The sequence below is a fragment of the Rattus norvegicus genome, chromosome 13 (assembly GCF_021556685.1).
Source record: "Rattus norvegicus strain SHRSP/BbbUtx chromosome 13, alternate assembly SHRSP_T2T, whole genome shotgun sequence".
Lineage (NCBI taxonomy): Eukaryota > Metazoa > Chordata > Mammalia > Rodentia > Muridae > Rattus > Rattus norvegicus.
This window is the reverse complement of record NC_141546.1, coordinates 66,323,078-66,338,871: the sequence shown is the minus strand read 5'-3', so window position 1 is coordinate 66,338,871 and position 15,794 is coordinate 66,323,078. Positions and strand designations below refer to the sequence as shown.

The 15,794-nt window shown below is 44.1% G+C and overlaps 1 protein-coding gene across 1 annotated transcript in view; it reads right to left on the bottom strand.

The window, feature by feature from the left end:
• Niban1 (niban apoptosis regulator 1) overlaps positions 1 to 15,794 on the bottom strand; it is a 149,704-nt gene that overhangs the window by 64,642 nt on the left and 69,268 nt on the right. Inside the window, 2 exon segments of the mRNA NM_022242.2 lie at positions 8,767 to 8,931; positions 12,979 to 13,093. Of these exon segments, the coding sequence (NP_071578.2) occupies positions 8,767 to 8,931; positions 12,979 to 13,093 (280 nt within the window).

Here is a 15,794-nt window from a genome sequence, read left to right as displayed (position 1 = left end):
TCACTGGCTTAAAATCTTTCCTCAGAAAGAGCCCTGAGAGGGACTACACCAAGGCCCCAGCCCTGGCTGAGGAGCTGTGAGCAGCTAGCTGATGGTTTGCTGAAGGGGCAGTTACTTTTCTGGAGTTGGGTGGGGACGACACCTGATAGATGGCACAGTCTGCAGTGGGTGAGGTCACACTGTGCCCACATGGGCAACACTAATTGGACTCAGTGGATTAAAATAAATAAGGACATGAAGTTGGGGAGGGGAATGGATAGGGGGGACCCTGGGAGAAGGTGAAGGATGAGACGAGGGTAGATATTATCAAGATACAGAACATGCGTCTATGAACTTGTCAAAGAAATATAAGTTATTATTTTTTAAGAAGAGAGTTAAGCTAACATACATTCATGTAAAAGGTTTACCAGATACTAAATGTGAACAATTCCAGTCTTACCTAAACTACTTTTTATTGTAAAAAAAAAAAATGAGGCAAGAGGAGCAAGAATGTTTTCTAACTTTCTTTAGGGAGCACGGTTAGTTCAGGATCTAACCCAGGGCCTCATGCTCGACGACTAAGTTATACGCATGCCCAGCCCTCCGGTCCATTTTGTAAAAGCATAAATGACCTTAAGAGTCAGACCTTAGAATCTCATTAACCAACTGGAAGCTTACATACCAAATACCCTCACGAACATAGATGAGAGGAAAATTCCTTAAGATATCAATAAGCGAAATAAAAATCAAACTCCTATAAACAAGAACTATTGGAAAGTCCTCACAGTGGCTTTCTGAAAAACACATGGGAACACCCCAGGTCCCTGTCAACAGCTAACTGAGTCTTAGAAATTACAGCATATTAGTACAGTGGACTAGCTTTAGCACAGAACGTCAGTGGCTGGTACAAGCAATCATGCAAGCGCAGAACATTAATAAAGAGATCATGGGAGAAGACGTGGTCAGATGCTGTGTGGATAAGGTTTAAAGCACGCTAAATGAGATTAGGCTACTATGGAGAAAAACAGCACTAAACCACCCAGGGTGGCCTGTGGTGGGAGGAAGGACGGAGAAAAGACAGCTAGAGGCATCAGCGTTAACGCAATGCTCCTAACACCTGCTGAATAGGTCACCGCATTGTTTCATATACTCAACATTTAACATAAAAGCCTCTAAACAACTACTAGGAGGAGTCACAGCTCCTGGTCAGGGCTCTTCCTCCCTCACCCTCCAAATCTATTCACAGCACGGGACGAGGAATGTACAGCTCAGCATTCCACAGTGTACCAGGACTTCCTCCAAGTTCTCCTAAGCGCTGATTTCTAAAAGAAACATATGCCAAATAGAATCCGTTCATAATGCTCACCACACTGCCACACGAGGCAGCCGCCACACAATCTCTCACTCTGAGTGAGTTTCAGTCTTAACATGTCCTAACTACAAGTTTAAAAAAAAAAAAATAGAAAACTATTCAAACTTTCCTACAGGCAATAATAATATAAAAAAATAAATCCATTGATTTTTGGAATATACCCAATCTTAATGGTGTAAGACTTTAAATGAACTCTTTCAATTCGTTGCTTGGTTAATTGTTTGTGTTATTGGTCTGATTGGTAAGCCTTAACTATTATAATGACATTGTTTTAGACCTTCATGCCAAGATAACTCTTTAGCTCAGCAGAAGTGGGAAAGAGTGGCTGCTGCCCCAGGAATGATACTGTTTGACAAGAAGTATTCAAATGTAATTCCCTGGCAAAGTGGCTTTAGGCACCAAGGCTTCAGAGGCCAAGAAACCCAAGCCTGTGCTGGGGAAATGACCTCGAATGCCCAAGCAGCACAGTTCGAGTATTCTAGCTTCTGGGGGAGACCTCCCTTCCCCTTCCAGCTCTCATGCTGCTTTGAGAACATGAATTTAATTAGAACCAAAAGCAGAAGCTTTATGAAGGCATGTCTGAGATCAATGATATCCACGGTGTTCCAGAGATGCGCACAGTAAGACATTTACATTTAAATTGTATAAAATCGGGTACAGTTACATCCTAACTCTATAACATTTAACCAGCATGCAATCTACACTTATCAAACACTTTATATTCCAGGTCTATGTAAGCTAAGTGATCTGGTCATATTTAACCAGTGGACAGAATAGCAAGGTCAGATCAAATAACACCACTAACCAAGAAACCCACACACTCCAAGTCTTTGAGGACCTTTGTGACTGTTCCAGACTGAGTCACTCACAGGGGGATAAAGGGAAGTATTTGCTATTATAGATTATTAACCACGCCATACAACACACACAAGCAAAACTCAGAGAGAGGGGGTCTGTGCAGAGAGAGCAAGTTTGAGGGATTTTTCTTTAAGAGCACCTCTCCTAAGCCAAGACACTGACATCCTATTTTTAGGAAAGAGTAGTTACCAAACACTTTGTGCCCTGCTTGTAATGGGTGCGTGTGTGTGTGTGTGTGTGTGTGTGTGTGTGTGTGTGTGTGTGTGTGTGTGTATGTGTGTGTCTGTGTCTGTGTCTGTGTCTGTGTTTTGGAGGTTCACAGCTGTGTGATTGCAAGTCAAAGCATTCAAAGTGCTATTTGTAAAAATTGTGTTTTGGCTGGAGAGATGGCTCAGTAGTTAAGAACACTGATTGATCTTCCAGAGGATCCAGGTTCAAATCCCAGCACCCACATGGCAGTTTATAACTGTAACCAAGATCTGACACCCTCACACAGACATACATGCAGGCAAAACACCAATGCACATAAAATTAAGGGGGGGGGGGAAAGCCAGGAAGTGGTGGGCACACATCTTGAATCCTAGCACTTGGCTGGCAGAGGAAAGTGGATCTCTGTAGGTTCAAGGCCAGCCTGATCTATGTAATAAGTTCCAGGATAGTCAGGGCTACACAGAGACACCCTGTGTCAACACCCCCCACCAAAAGTTTTGTTTGATTGTTTTCTAATTTGGTTTCTCCCAATATTGTTTATTTGAAGTACACTGACCAAAAATGATTAGGCATAAGTTAGAATTTTCTAACTCCTGGATCTGTTTGTTTATAAACATGGCTGACACAAATTCACAAGTATGTCCTCATTGATTACCTAATAAAACTCACTCTGTATTTTCAGTTAGAATTGATTGGTGCCCAGACCAGACAGTCTCTCGAGCAATAAACTTGCCCTGTAGGTATCTCTAGACTGTGCGTAGACATTAAGTCAGTGAAAATAAACCCGAGATGTGCACCAAGAGTGCTGGAAAATGTAAAACACCATGCCGAAATAAACACAGCAAAGGGATTGGCTGCATCTCATTTGAATTGTAAAGTCTTTTTCTATTCTGAAATCCAATTTAACTCAGCAACGTGTATTGAACACCTAAAAATGTGAAATGTCAAAATCAAATCTAATAAAAGAGTTTGATTTCACAGGGGAGTTCTAGATAAGAGCTTGGGGCATACAACACTGACAAAGGAAGCAAATCTAAAATGCAGTTGCTTTATAACGTCACATTCAGCCTGGCTCGACCACCACCAAAGCCCTTGGAGGTCACAAGGGTGGCCTGAGTTATATCATTGTGTTCTCTTAGCCTAAATCCTCTGGGTTCTTCTGGGTGTTTTCAACCCATTGCCCTCATATTTCCCAGATATTCTACAGTCCCCTCTCCCTGAGTATTCCCGATGATGTGAATAAACACAGGCACTTTGCTTAGTGGAGGTCCTGGCTGTCCTCCAGGTCAATGCAGCATCCTTCGGGCTAGCACAGCACTGTTGAAGGAAGCTGCCAGCATTCACATCTATTACCGAATCACCACCCATGCAGTGTCTACTCCATGGTGTTTATTCCATGTTCTCTTTTCTCCCCAAATAATTCAGGGCAAGAATGATGCCTCTCTAATGATGACTTTTGTCATTAATTCATGCCCTTGCCTGGTGCAGCCTACAGCCAACTGTTGTTTCCTGCCCAAACTTCCTGTGACCTCCTGGCACCACAAAATGTTAGCCTCCCACCTATGCCACTTGTGCTGCAGTCACCTTGACCCCCTTGATAGTTAGCAAGGATCCTGTCACTTACGGGCTTACAATTCTTGGGGGGAGGTCCACATTCTTAATCTATAATATAAAGCCCCTTTCCAGCTGGATCCAGTCTATCTCGTCATCCTCCCTCATTTCCTCTTGTTCATCCATGCTCTCTAGCTCACAGAATTCCTTCAGTTCCTCTAGTGGTCCATAATCTGTGTTGCTACTCAGCTCGCAATTATCCTATCCATCCTGCCAGGAACATGGCCCCTCTCTCCTGCATCTCCAGAGTTGGAGAAGCAGGTACACACTAACAATGACCATCATCCACACAGCCTGTGTTTAGCTCTGTGTTTGTGAAGGAGCATGGTACTGAGTCTTGGAGAAGAAAGCTGCCTCCACACATCTTGGAAATACAAATCTCACCCTGTGGCACCCCCCGTGGTCAGGGACTGCAGTGCGGAATCTGCAGCAGCTACTGTACACAAACGCCATGCCGTAACTGAGTTGGAATGGGATGTCCTGTAAAGATTAATTTTGTGAGATCATCTTGTATCCACGTACTCTGAGCTCCTTGGTAAAACGAAGGAACACAGATCCTCCAACTGTCCTCACCTGTCATCTGACAGCCATAGTATACAAGAGCGTGTAGATGGGACCTTTGTCAAAGTTAAATATACGTGCCTCTTAGATGCAACAGAAGTGCATCTGGATTTGGAATTCATGGATATGAATATCTAGAGTGATTTGGATCCAACATTTCTGGGACAAGTGGGCTAAGCTGAGCACTGGAACACATCTCAAGAAGCTGCTGTGGGGTCAACAGCAGCTGACTTCACTCAAATATCTAGGACCCAGTTCTCAGTAGAGCTGTGTGGTGGCCTTAGAGTCAATGGAGCAATGACAACAGCAAACAGTCCTGCTCCGAGGCTCAGGCCCTGGTCACAGGCAGTGTTTTATAGCCCCTGGGAACAACTCTGGCAAATACAGTGAACTGGCAGCTTGAGAAAACCTCTTAATGGTTTATTCAAGACTACACAATGAATAATAGGTAGGGACTTGGGACAGAAAAAGTGATTCAGTAAAAACAGTGGTACATTGTGCCATCAAACACAAGGGGAAAAATCAGGGGATGGGGCAAGATGGGAAAGCCCCATGATCTCATTGGCCTGCAACAACTGAGGATTGCTCTTTGTCGTGCTATGATGGCCTATGCCCAGTTGTCAGCGCAGAGACCCAGTGGGGAACAAATGGTCTTTGGTTCGAAGAATATGCCACAGACCAGAAATATAACTAGGCTTCATTGTCTTCATGCCTTGACAACATCCTAGAGAGCAGAGCTGGGATCTGATTGACTCAGACCTTCCATAAATGGTGTCTAAATGCAGGCTCCACACCATCCAAAACTCCCCAGAGAAACTCCTATTATGTACAAGGAATGGGGAATGTAGCAAGTCCCTTTTGACTCGGCAGAACACATTCTCTGCTCAGTGAAACTTTGTATTTCCTGCGTTCTGGGCCAGCTGTGTGTTCTCACTAGACCAAGACCCAAGAGGTTCTAAGTATATTGAAAACTGAGCTAGTGCCCGGCAAGAATCTGACTCTAAAATATTAAAGACACAGGCACAATACTAATAAGGGAATCGTTTTCATAAGGCTCTAGTTAAGAGCCCATATTATATTACTTGGAGTTGCTGTAGCAAAATGGAGTTATGACTTTTTTTTATTAGCCTCTATTGACACATGCATTAAAGTCAAGAATTAGGATCTGGCAAGGCGGTTCACCCAGTAAGGACACTTGCTACCAACCCTTACAAAATGAGTTTAAGCCCTAAAACCAGAATGATAGCCAGAAAGAACAGACTCCTCAAATTACCATCGGATCTCCACATGTATGCCATGATACATGCACATACATGTACACAGATATATATACATGCATGCATGCATGCATGCATACACACACATATACACATACACACATACAAACACATACAAACAAACATACATACATATACACACATATATACAAATACACATGAACATACATATATACATACAAACATACATGCATGCATACATACATATACACACATACATATGAACATACATACATGCATACATACGTATGTACAAACCAACCAAGAACTGCTGAGATGCAGCACCAGTGGCTGTCACTCAGTGGCACTGATAGACATCGCCAAACATGAAAATTCCTGTATATTAAAATTAGCTGTAGTGTGCGTGGTGGGGGCACTTTTGACTGTGACTCAGCTCAGGAAATCTCTCCTGCAAAACAGACTTAAAATTCTGTACAAGCCTGAGGTATTGCTCAGGACTGGACAAAGTGCTTACTTAGTGTGTCCTCAGCCCCACACCCATGCAGATGTTCTTTGCCTTACAGTGGGGTCCACTGTAAGTTGGAAATACATCTACTATAGCTGGGAGGTGGTGGTGCATACCTTTAACCCTAGCACAAGAGAGGCAGAGGTAGGTGAGTCCAAGGCCAGCCTGGTCTACAGCGTAAGTTGCAGACAGTAAAGTCTACACAGACTGTAGAGAGGCAGGGGCTTGGGGGGAGGGGGTGAGGAAAGAAAGGAAGAAAAGAAAGAAATGCATGCAATGCATCTCACCTACCTCACAGCTTAGCCTAGCACAGCTTAGCCAGGTACAGCTTAGCCTGGCCTGCCTTAACCATGTTCAACGACTTACCTAAGCCTACAGCTAAGTATAATCATCTGCTCAAAGATGATGTGACAATAAAGTGCCACCTTCCTCCTGTACAGGGACAGGTGGGTGTCTCATGGACCGGTTGGCTGCAAAACCACAAAACGCAATGTCCAAAATGCTCCAGTGACACGGCCGAGAGAGCTCTTGTCAGCCTCGAGACAGAGAGCATCACAGTGCACAGGGCCAGCCAGCCATGACGGGTACGGCTCTTGCACCATCGTGATCCGGGAAATCGTAAGTTAAGCTGTGTCAGAGCTGGGATCATCCGGACATGCGTCTTCACTTGGCTGGGATTTCTAGTTACTCTTTAACACATTAACTTTGCTAGCCATCGATTAGGATGTGTGGGTGAGCTTGTTCTTCCGTCCGTTTGCATTTAGACTCCCAAGGGAAGACGTTGCAGGCTTCATTACTCCACACCCATACGGGGCTGGCACACACTAAGCCCCTCTGTGACATTCGACTGCTTGCCTTTCCAACCGCCAAGGAACACAGTTCAGCGTTCTGCAAGCCCATTCACACATGCAGCCTACATTCATATAGAAGTGTCAAAAAAATGACACATTGGAATGAAAAATCCTCTTTAAAATTTTATTTACAGATAGATAAGTAAATCCAGACCTAAAAGCAAAATAATGCTGTCTAGTGTGCCAGGTGACATCGCTTGGAAATCCCACCCCCTGCCAATTATAGTGAATTAGACTGTCTGAGGGCAGTGCCCAAGCTCCTGGGTTTTAGTTAAGCTTTAAATGTTGTTTTCTTTTAAATTATGTGCATGTGTCTGTGTGTGGGTCTGTGCGCATGCCTGCGGGTGTCCACAGAGGTCCCAGAGGAGGGTCTCTGACCTTTCTGGAGCTGGAGTAACAGGAGTTGTGAGCTTCCCAACCTGGGTTGTAGGACTGAACTCCTTGGTGAGAGTAGGAAGCACCCATCATCACTGAGCTGTCTCCCCAGCTTTTGATCAGGTTTCCCCTGGGATCCTTACATCCCTTCAAGCTTTAAGAACTGCCTCTGTGGTCTGGGCAAGTCCTCCTAAGGGCTCTGTGTTATAGGCTTGGTCCCCATCTTTGTACTTATAATAGAATCTTTGAAATATGCAGCATGGCCAGGGGTCTTGAAGGCCATTGAGAACCTGTCCTTGAAGCAGATTATGACCCTCACCCCCTCCTCTCTGTCACTTCCCTCTTTGCTGAGAGTCATGGTCTCATCACAAACAAGAAACCCAATCAACCCAGACAACCATCACCAAAATAAATGTAAACCGACACAAACGTCATCTGCTACAGTGACGGGAAGCTAACCAACGAGACTGCTAATTGAATAGCAAGTATTAGCTTACAATGGACCGTGCTGCTGATCTTCATTGAGTAACTGTTACACAGAAATGAAAAATGAAATGGATGGAAAGTGGCGTAAAGGGTCAACTGGCACATTCTTTTTTTTTTTTTTTCTTTTTTCTTTTTTTCGGAGCTGGGGACCGAACCCAGGGCCTTGCGCTTCCTAGGCAAGCGCTCTACCACTGAGCTAAATCCCCAACCCCCAACTGGCACATTCTTAAAGCTGGCAAATCATTGAAAGCACCGGGAAGACTGGGCATGCTGTTACATGTTCATTATCCCGGGGCTCAAGAGGCTGAGGCAGGAGGAGTACTATGAGTTCAAGACCAGTCTGGCCTGCATAGTGACCAAACGGTCAGCTAGCATTTACTAGCAAGATCCTGTAGTCAAAAAAAAAAAAAAAATCAAGCAATACCCTAAAATAAACAAACAAAAATGAAAACACCAGGAGAAAGAAGCAGGAAGAATTATATTATGGATGGCGTGGCCAGGATAATGAATAACCAGAGAATACTCTGGAATGGGCCTGCACCAGCTATTGTAGAACTGCTCTAAGCTCTGTCCACTGAGCTCCTTGTGCCCAAAGCTCCCTGCTCATAGCCCCCTCCTTCCCTTCCCTATAGCAATGTCCTCTCAGAGTTACAGTCGCAGATGACTAACCAAAGCAGTTCAGAAAAGGCGGCCATTAGGGAAGAGGGCAGTGGAGCCTACCGTGATTCAGGTGTCTGATGCAGTCGTTGAGAAGAGCGCTGAACTTCTGCTGCTCGGCAGCCTCGTGGAAACAGAAGTAGCCGTGCCTGAGGTAAGGCTGCCACAGGTACACTGGGAATGCCTTGGGTAGGACCAGGAAGGGCTGAGAGTTCTTCTCACTGGAAGCTGGGAAAATAATGGGAACACAGAGGTTCTTATATAGCTTTAAAGCGTGAGTCTGTGTTTCAAACACTCAGTCTGTAAAAGTACCTCGGGGCAGCCAACAGGATAGCAAGATGGTGGGGAAATGGGGTTCATCTCTCAAGCCTACTGCCAGCCCATTTCCTTCCCACAGGTATAGTCTACTCCTCCACAGAGAGACACGGGCCATTGAGAGAGTCTCTGAAGACCAGCACCCCAAACTGCCTCTGAGGCTCACCCGCTCCTAGCTCTGGTTCCCCAAGGCTCTTCCTCTGCTGAGCAACGTTTGCTGACTGCACAGTCATGTCTTTTCTCAGGACAGTCTGATCCCTGCCCCATCAGCTCCTGAACCCAATGACTGAAGTCACTAAGGCCATCTTGGGCACACAGCTCATCTACTTGTAATTGTCCTTTTAAGTTGATCTGTAGCACTCGCTGCTTTTGGCAACCCATTCATTGGACACCATTCCCTCCCACTGACATCTAGGAGTGCACCTCTCCTGCTTCTCATCGTGTCTTCTTAAACAAAACAGAACAAACTGTCATCTGCATGCTGTGGCTTCCTTTGTCCCCTTCTATCTCCCTGATAAGGGTTGGCACCTGTCCAGCTCTATGCTTGGTCCCCCTATACTCTTGGTCCAGCTGGTGCCCATCCATTGCACACTTTAGATTACTCTCACAATTCGTATCGCCTTTTCCTTTCCCATCATGCTCTTTTAGAGAAAAAGCATTTCATCCTTCATAAGGTGCTTTACAAGTCACCTCCTCTGGGAAGCCCTCACTGGCACCTGACACACCCAGACAGAACTATGTGCTCTCCACGGTTCTCCTAAAATATGAGACTTTCCATGCCTGGCACTCGCTGGGGAGGAAGGGTGGGTAAATGAGCCCCGATTCTTGATTCTCAGGGGTACCGTTCCTTCCCTGAACAGTATATCCTAGAGGGTAGAGTCCACTTCTGGCATATTCTTGTATCCTCAGCCCATAGCAGAGTTGTACAAACCTAGAAGACATTCAACTTAATCACGTTGAGTGAGCAGATATGCTCTGTTGGTCTAGAAAGTTTTAGTGGTCCTGAGGGGACAAGACTCGGAGGCTGTGGGTCTAGCTCCATAGTAGAATAGCTGCCCGATATCAGGGCTCAATTCTACACGTACACAGCACACACGGGAATGCTTAGCTATTTCTTCAAAATCAATTCTGAGAAACTCATATGAAACCATGTCCCTCTTCAAAAACCCTACCCCAGGCCAGGCATGCTGGCAGACATCTTTAATCCCTGCACTGGAAGCAGACAAGGACAGTCTGTTCTACAAAGCAAGTCCAGGATAGCCAGGGCTCTGTTACATAGAGAAACTCTGTCTCAAAAAAAGGAAAGGGAAGGGAAGGGAAGGGAAGGGAAGGGAAGGGAAGGGAAGGGAAGGGAAGGGAAGGGAAGGGAAGGGAAGGGAAGAGAAGGGCCTACCCCATCCCTTTGCATCCCTATCACATGACAGCACACTTGGTTAAAAGATCCAACTTCTTTCTAGGGTCTTGGGGGGCACACAGAAGACACAGTGTGTTCTGTGAGCTCAGGTCTCCAGGAGAGAAGGGAAAAACCATCTAAGAGGCTAGAGCATGCTAGATATGCCAAGAACTGGATATGAACCATAAGGCATGCTTTCATAACTACATTAGCTACTGGAAAATTAATAATACAATTATTAATACAATTAATAATAATTAATTAAGACACGTACAGGAACCTGGTCCTACTGTTCTCAAAATCTGAAGGCAACAGACAGAATTATTGGGGAACACGAGTTGGACCCACCAGTGCCTGGCACAAAACCACAACAGAGGAAGGAATCAAGGTGCATACAAACAAACACGCACACAAACACACACACAGTTACACATTGAAGAGACTCCCTCTCCTTGAAGCCATTTATCTTTTAACTGAGCAAGAAGTTTTGGATGATGACAATGTCACACACATTCCCAGCTTCCCTTGTAGTATGGTAGCTCACTGCTCCTAAGTGCTGGCCAGTGGGAAATAACCTGAATGGACATATCACACCTCCTGCGGCCACCCTTAAGGAATGGAACCGCATCCTCCTCTTCCTCCCCTGCTATCTGAAAGGAGTTATAGCTCCAGTAGCCATGTTAGAATGATAAGTGCTATAAGTGCCCAAACCTGGGGAAAATAGAGGAGAAAGCCAGAAGAGCCCAAGAGGTTGACAGTTATGTGGACCTGCCACACTAACCCTGGGGCAACACTCACATGCTTGAATGAAAATAATAAAACCTTGCATATTTAACTAGAGTTTCATTGCATGCCGTAAACCGGATTCGAACAAATCAAACACCAAACAAGTGACTCACTGTAGTGAAGCACAGGGACCCAGGTCACCCTGGCTGAACATTCCACAAAGAATGCCTATTCATCCATTACCCTCCGGTGCCTTCTTCAAGGGAAGTTAACTCCTCCCACGTTGACCACAGCCTCTCGGCCTCTAGCTACCTCTCGCCAAACCTTCCGTAACAGTTTTCGAGATTCCACCCATCTACATTTTCCTTCTGAGGCGAGTTACAAGGATATCACAAGCGATCCACTGTGGAGCACTCTGTATTTAAAACCCAGCAGGCCACACCACACAATAAAAATAGTCATTGAAATGACTGTGTGTGGAGCCCTGGGCTATCTAGGCGTGAGTCACACGGCCTGGTGTTTTTCATTCCTTCTGATATGATTTCATCAATAAAGCCATAAGTGCATTGTCTGTTCTGCCAGATCACACTGGAAAGCTCTGGAGAGATTCCCAAGGGTCAACATGCTGGGATACCTTTCAGTGCCAGGTAAATATACACCCAACACGGCAGATAGGCAGTTAGTTGTTGGAAAAAAATATCATGCACAGTCTCAGGTAGGGGGGCACATAAAACATTGTGTTAGCTTGAATTATTTAGAATAATTTGATAATCTAGGTTTATGGTCCATGTACTCCCTGTAATTGTATTATTAAAAGCACCACACTTAGTGATCTATACCAGAATAACCACTGACGGAATGATTATAGAGTTCTCCATAAATTCTAATGAAATGTTCTTGCCCATTAATAAGATCCAGGGCTCCCTTCAAGAAAGCAAGTAATGAATGAGCTGTGTGATTTACACAAAGGCAGACGGGGTGATTACATTATGCACACTTCATGAATTTCTATGAAATGCCCTATTTAGCCTATGTAGAATCCATCATCTTCTCTACCTAAAAATAAGTAAAATGGATGAGAATCCAAGAACTTTAAAGCTGGAAAGACTCCTTCCATGTTTCTCAAGCTCGAAGCTCCGTTTTAAAGCAGGAGAAACAGTAGCCAGAGGCACCCAGAACTGGTTCCGCTGAAAACATTCGCTAAGCGGCACGATGGGAGCTGCGTCGAAAAGCAGCCCCCAGTTCTCAGGCCAATGCTCTTCCTCAGCATTATTTATAGACTGGTGAACAAAGGCAAGGCTTTCTTTTCCTCGGTAGCTCTGAGTCCCTGCAACTGCTATTTAAAGCATTTAGACCATTTTACTGCATATCACAGCAAAAATTAGATAATAACCCCTAACAGATCCAGACTTGCTTACTGAAAAGTGAAATTGTGCAGTTCACACCAGATCCCTGACCTGTTTGTGTCTGCTGTCTTAAGTGTTGTTATCAAATTCTACAGTGTATCCCCGAAGGTCTAAGACATCTGACCAGAAACACACTTTCCATGTGCCAGGGAAGTAATAGGAAAAGGATTATGTCAACTCACAGTAACTTATCCTGGCATTCATGGTACCTTAGGCCACTCATCTGTCATCGTCAGGGTTACCCTGTGCATTGTAGGCAGTTTAACAGCATCATCTACAACACACATCTTCCAAATCTTCAGACAATGCTAGTTGTCTCTGGAAAGGAACCAGTCTCTCTCTTGGAGGTTTGCTGGTCTACCTACACAGTTCTCCCTCATTGAGGACTGCTGTCTGCCTACACAAAGGAAGTTCAGGGAAAAGCAGAGGACTCACCAGTGGGGTCTGGGAAATGCTTATCAGATAAGAGACTATATTCCTCTTCTGAGGTTAACACCTTGCCACCAGCTGGAAGAATTCTGCTTTTAGGAACAGCTCCTCTCTGATAGGCCTAGAAGAAAAGGCAGGAAATACATGATTTCCCCCAATACATATTTTTGAAAACACCAGAAATTGTAAAAATCAAACAAGTCTTGACATATATACTCAGCAGTAGATATCCCCACACTATTTAAGTTTGTTTGTCTGTCTGTTTATTTATTTATGTTTGCATTCTTGCTGCTTATAAGGTGTATTTTTTCCTACATCTGTTTAATGGTCACTCCTAGCATGAGAAACCAGAGTCCCTAATCTCAGGGAGATTCACAGGAAATGTGTTCTTAAATGAAAAATCGGAATATCAGTAATATCTTTATGTCTATATCTCACGTTCATTGCTTCAGACACTAATGTGCCTGACTCATTCTGATAACCACAAGGTTGGCAATCTCCCCCCTACTTTCTCCCTCCCCTTCTCTCTCTCTCTCTCTCTCTCTCTCTCTCTCTCTCCCTCTCTCTCTCTCTCTCTCTCTCTCTCCCTCTCTCTCTCTCTCTCTCTCTCTCTCTCTCTCTCCCTCTCACACACACACACACACACACACACACACACACACACACTCCACCACAAAGTAACAAAGTATTCAGCTGGTGTGGGCATATGATGCTGAGGGAAACTGTGGATATGAAACTACAATGACTATCATGGAGTTTCAGCAAAAACACAAAAATGTTGCCATAACAAAATGTGTGACCGTTTGCCCTCAGATGTGACTGTGACTGGATGTTTTGCAGTGAAGTCATTGGAATTGAAGTGCAGTTTTATGACATCAGAAGACATTCTGTCTGGCAGATAAGGCATTCTGCTGTCTGAGAAACCCGAATGAAATCCATCGCCCTGCTGAGTGCCTATGCTGACTCGCCCCAGGGACAAGGAATGGGGTGAAATGCAAGTGTGTGTATCCCACCAGCAGCCTGATTGTCAAGACAAATTACTGAAAGTCCTAACTTGAGGGCAAGTTAAGAATTGAAACCCAGAAACTGTGGGACCCACAATCTAAAGTGTGCCCTGGGGAATAACTAAAATAACATTGATCTGGGCAACAAACTCAAAATAACCATAACACATGCTCCATCTCTAAGAGGTGCCTGGAGAGACCCAAACAAAACAAACGCTGAGTGCTATGAAACTTGTTTTAATACTTGGAAGAACTACTGATCAACTGTTTACACACACTGGGGACCCAGAGCTTAACAGGGGGATCTATCTTGGAACGGTTTTGGGATAGTGTGAAGTGATTTGATTCAGACAGGACTCCACTATGAATTTTGTTTGGGGTTATAATAAGTGTCTATACACATTACCATTTGATTCTCAAGACAGCACTATGATATTATCTCCATTTTACAAGGAAGAAAACTCAAATTCACAGAGGTCGAATTGCGTGCACCAACCCAGCCGTGACTGACGGATTCCAGACGCATCCTTGTATCTGTCAAGTCCCCAGCAAACGTGAGGGTAATAGGGATGAATTAGGAAAGCTTTGATGCTCCTGTGCTCAACATCAAATTGAACTTGCAATAAAATAACAAGACATTTATAAGTAGTTAATGTCTCTTGTGTGTGATTTTTGAAAATACGTCTATAAATTAACCAACAGGGTGTTTATTGTTATAATGTCAAATGACGGTGATAGGCTACATGGACTTTTCATTTAAATACCCAGGTGTTTTTTTAGAAATATCAAATCGTGACCAAATTTACTCATCATAGCTTTATAACTTAGATTAGTTGAAAATAATGAGCAGCGAAAAAAAAAGAATAAATTTCAAATTGGGGGAGAACATCTTTGAAAGTAGAAAAAAAAAAAAGAAAAGTCACGGGAATTTAATTCACCAAGAAAATTCATTTACTGTCAAATGTGTTGAAAGACTCAATAAATCTGATAACGAGCTCTCTCAGTTAGTAGCAGGCACAGGAATGATTGCTCTGTCCTGGACTACACCGTGGGCTAGCCAGATGCTCAGTGCATTCTATTTCATTCTAAGGAGCTACACCTGCCGGTCTGCAGAAGAGGAAACCGAGACTACAGGCCATATGTAGCTTAGCGAAAGGCATGCATCTGGTAACTGTCAAAGATGTAATTCAAAGCCCATAATGTTCTTCAGATACTCCGCCTCTCCCAGCCATCTAAGGGGACACTCGATGTCTATGAAAAGCCTATGATAAATTGTAATGTGTTGGGAGAGCGGATTAAGGATCGAGTGGAATCCTAATACGAGCAAGCATTTCACAGGGTACTTGAGAATGCGTGTGGATGACAAATGCATATGGCACGAGCTCTCAAGGATCTGCTGGATCATGTGATCTCATTGTAAGCTCAGCTGAGTCTCGGAGACCGCTAAGTCCAGAGTTTACTTCTAATTAGTGACACAATTAGTGACTAAACTTTAGACTTCACTGCTCAGTGTCCTTCCTGATCCAACTGAACATAACCTCTAAGAGGGGAGAAAGTAGAAACATTAAATCTTAAGTCTTCCAGGTATAGATGCTTTACACTCCTAATCTCGTTGTTGTTGTTGTTGTTGTTGTTATTGTTGTTGTTATTGTTGTTGTTGTTGTTGTTTTCATTTGGTAAAGACAAGACAAATAATCTGGAAAAAGTCTAACTAAATCAAAAAAATCCCTAAGTCTAAGTGGACTGAGGATTTCAGGGTGCTCTAACGTTGTGATGCTTAAGAGCGGAAAGACGAGGCAGAGCAGAGAGCAGCAGCAA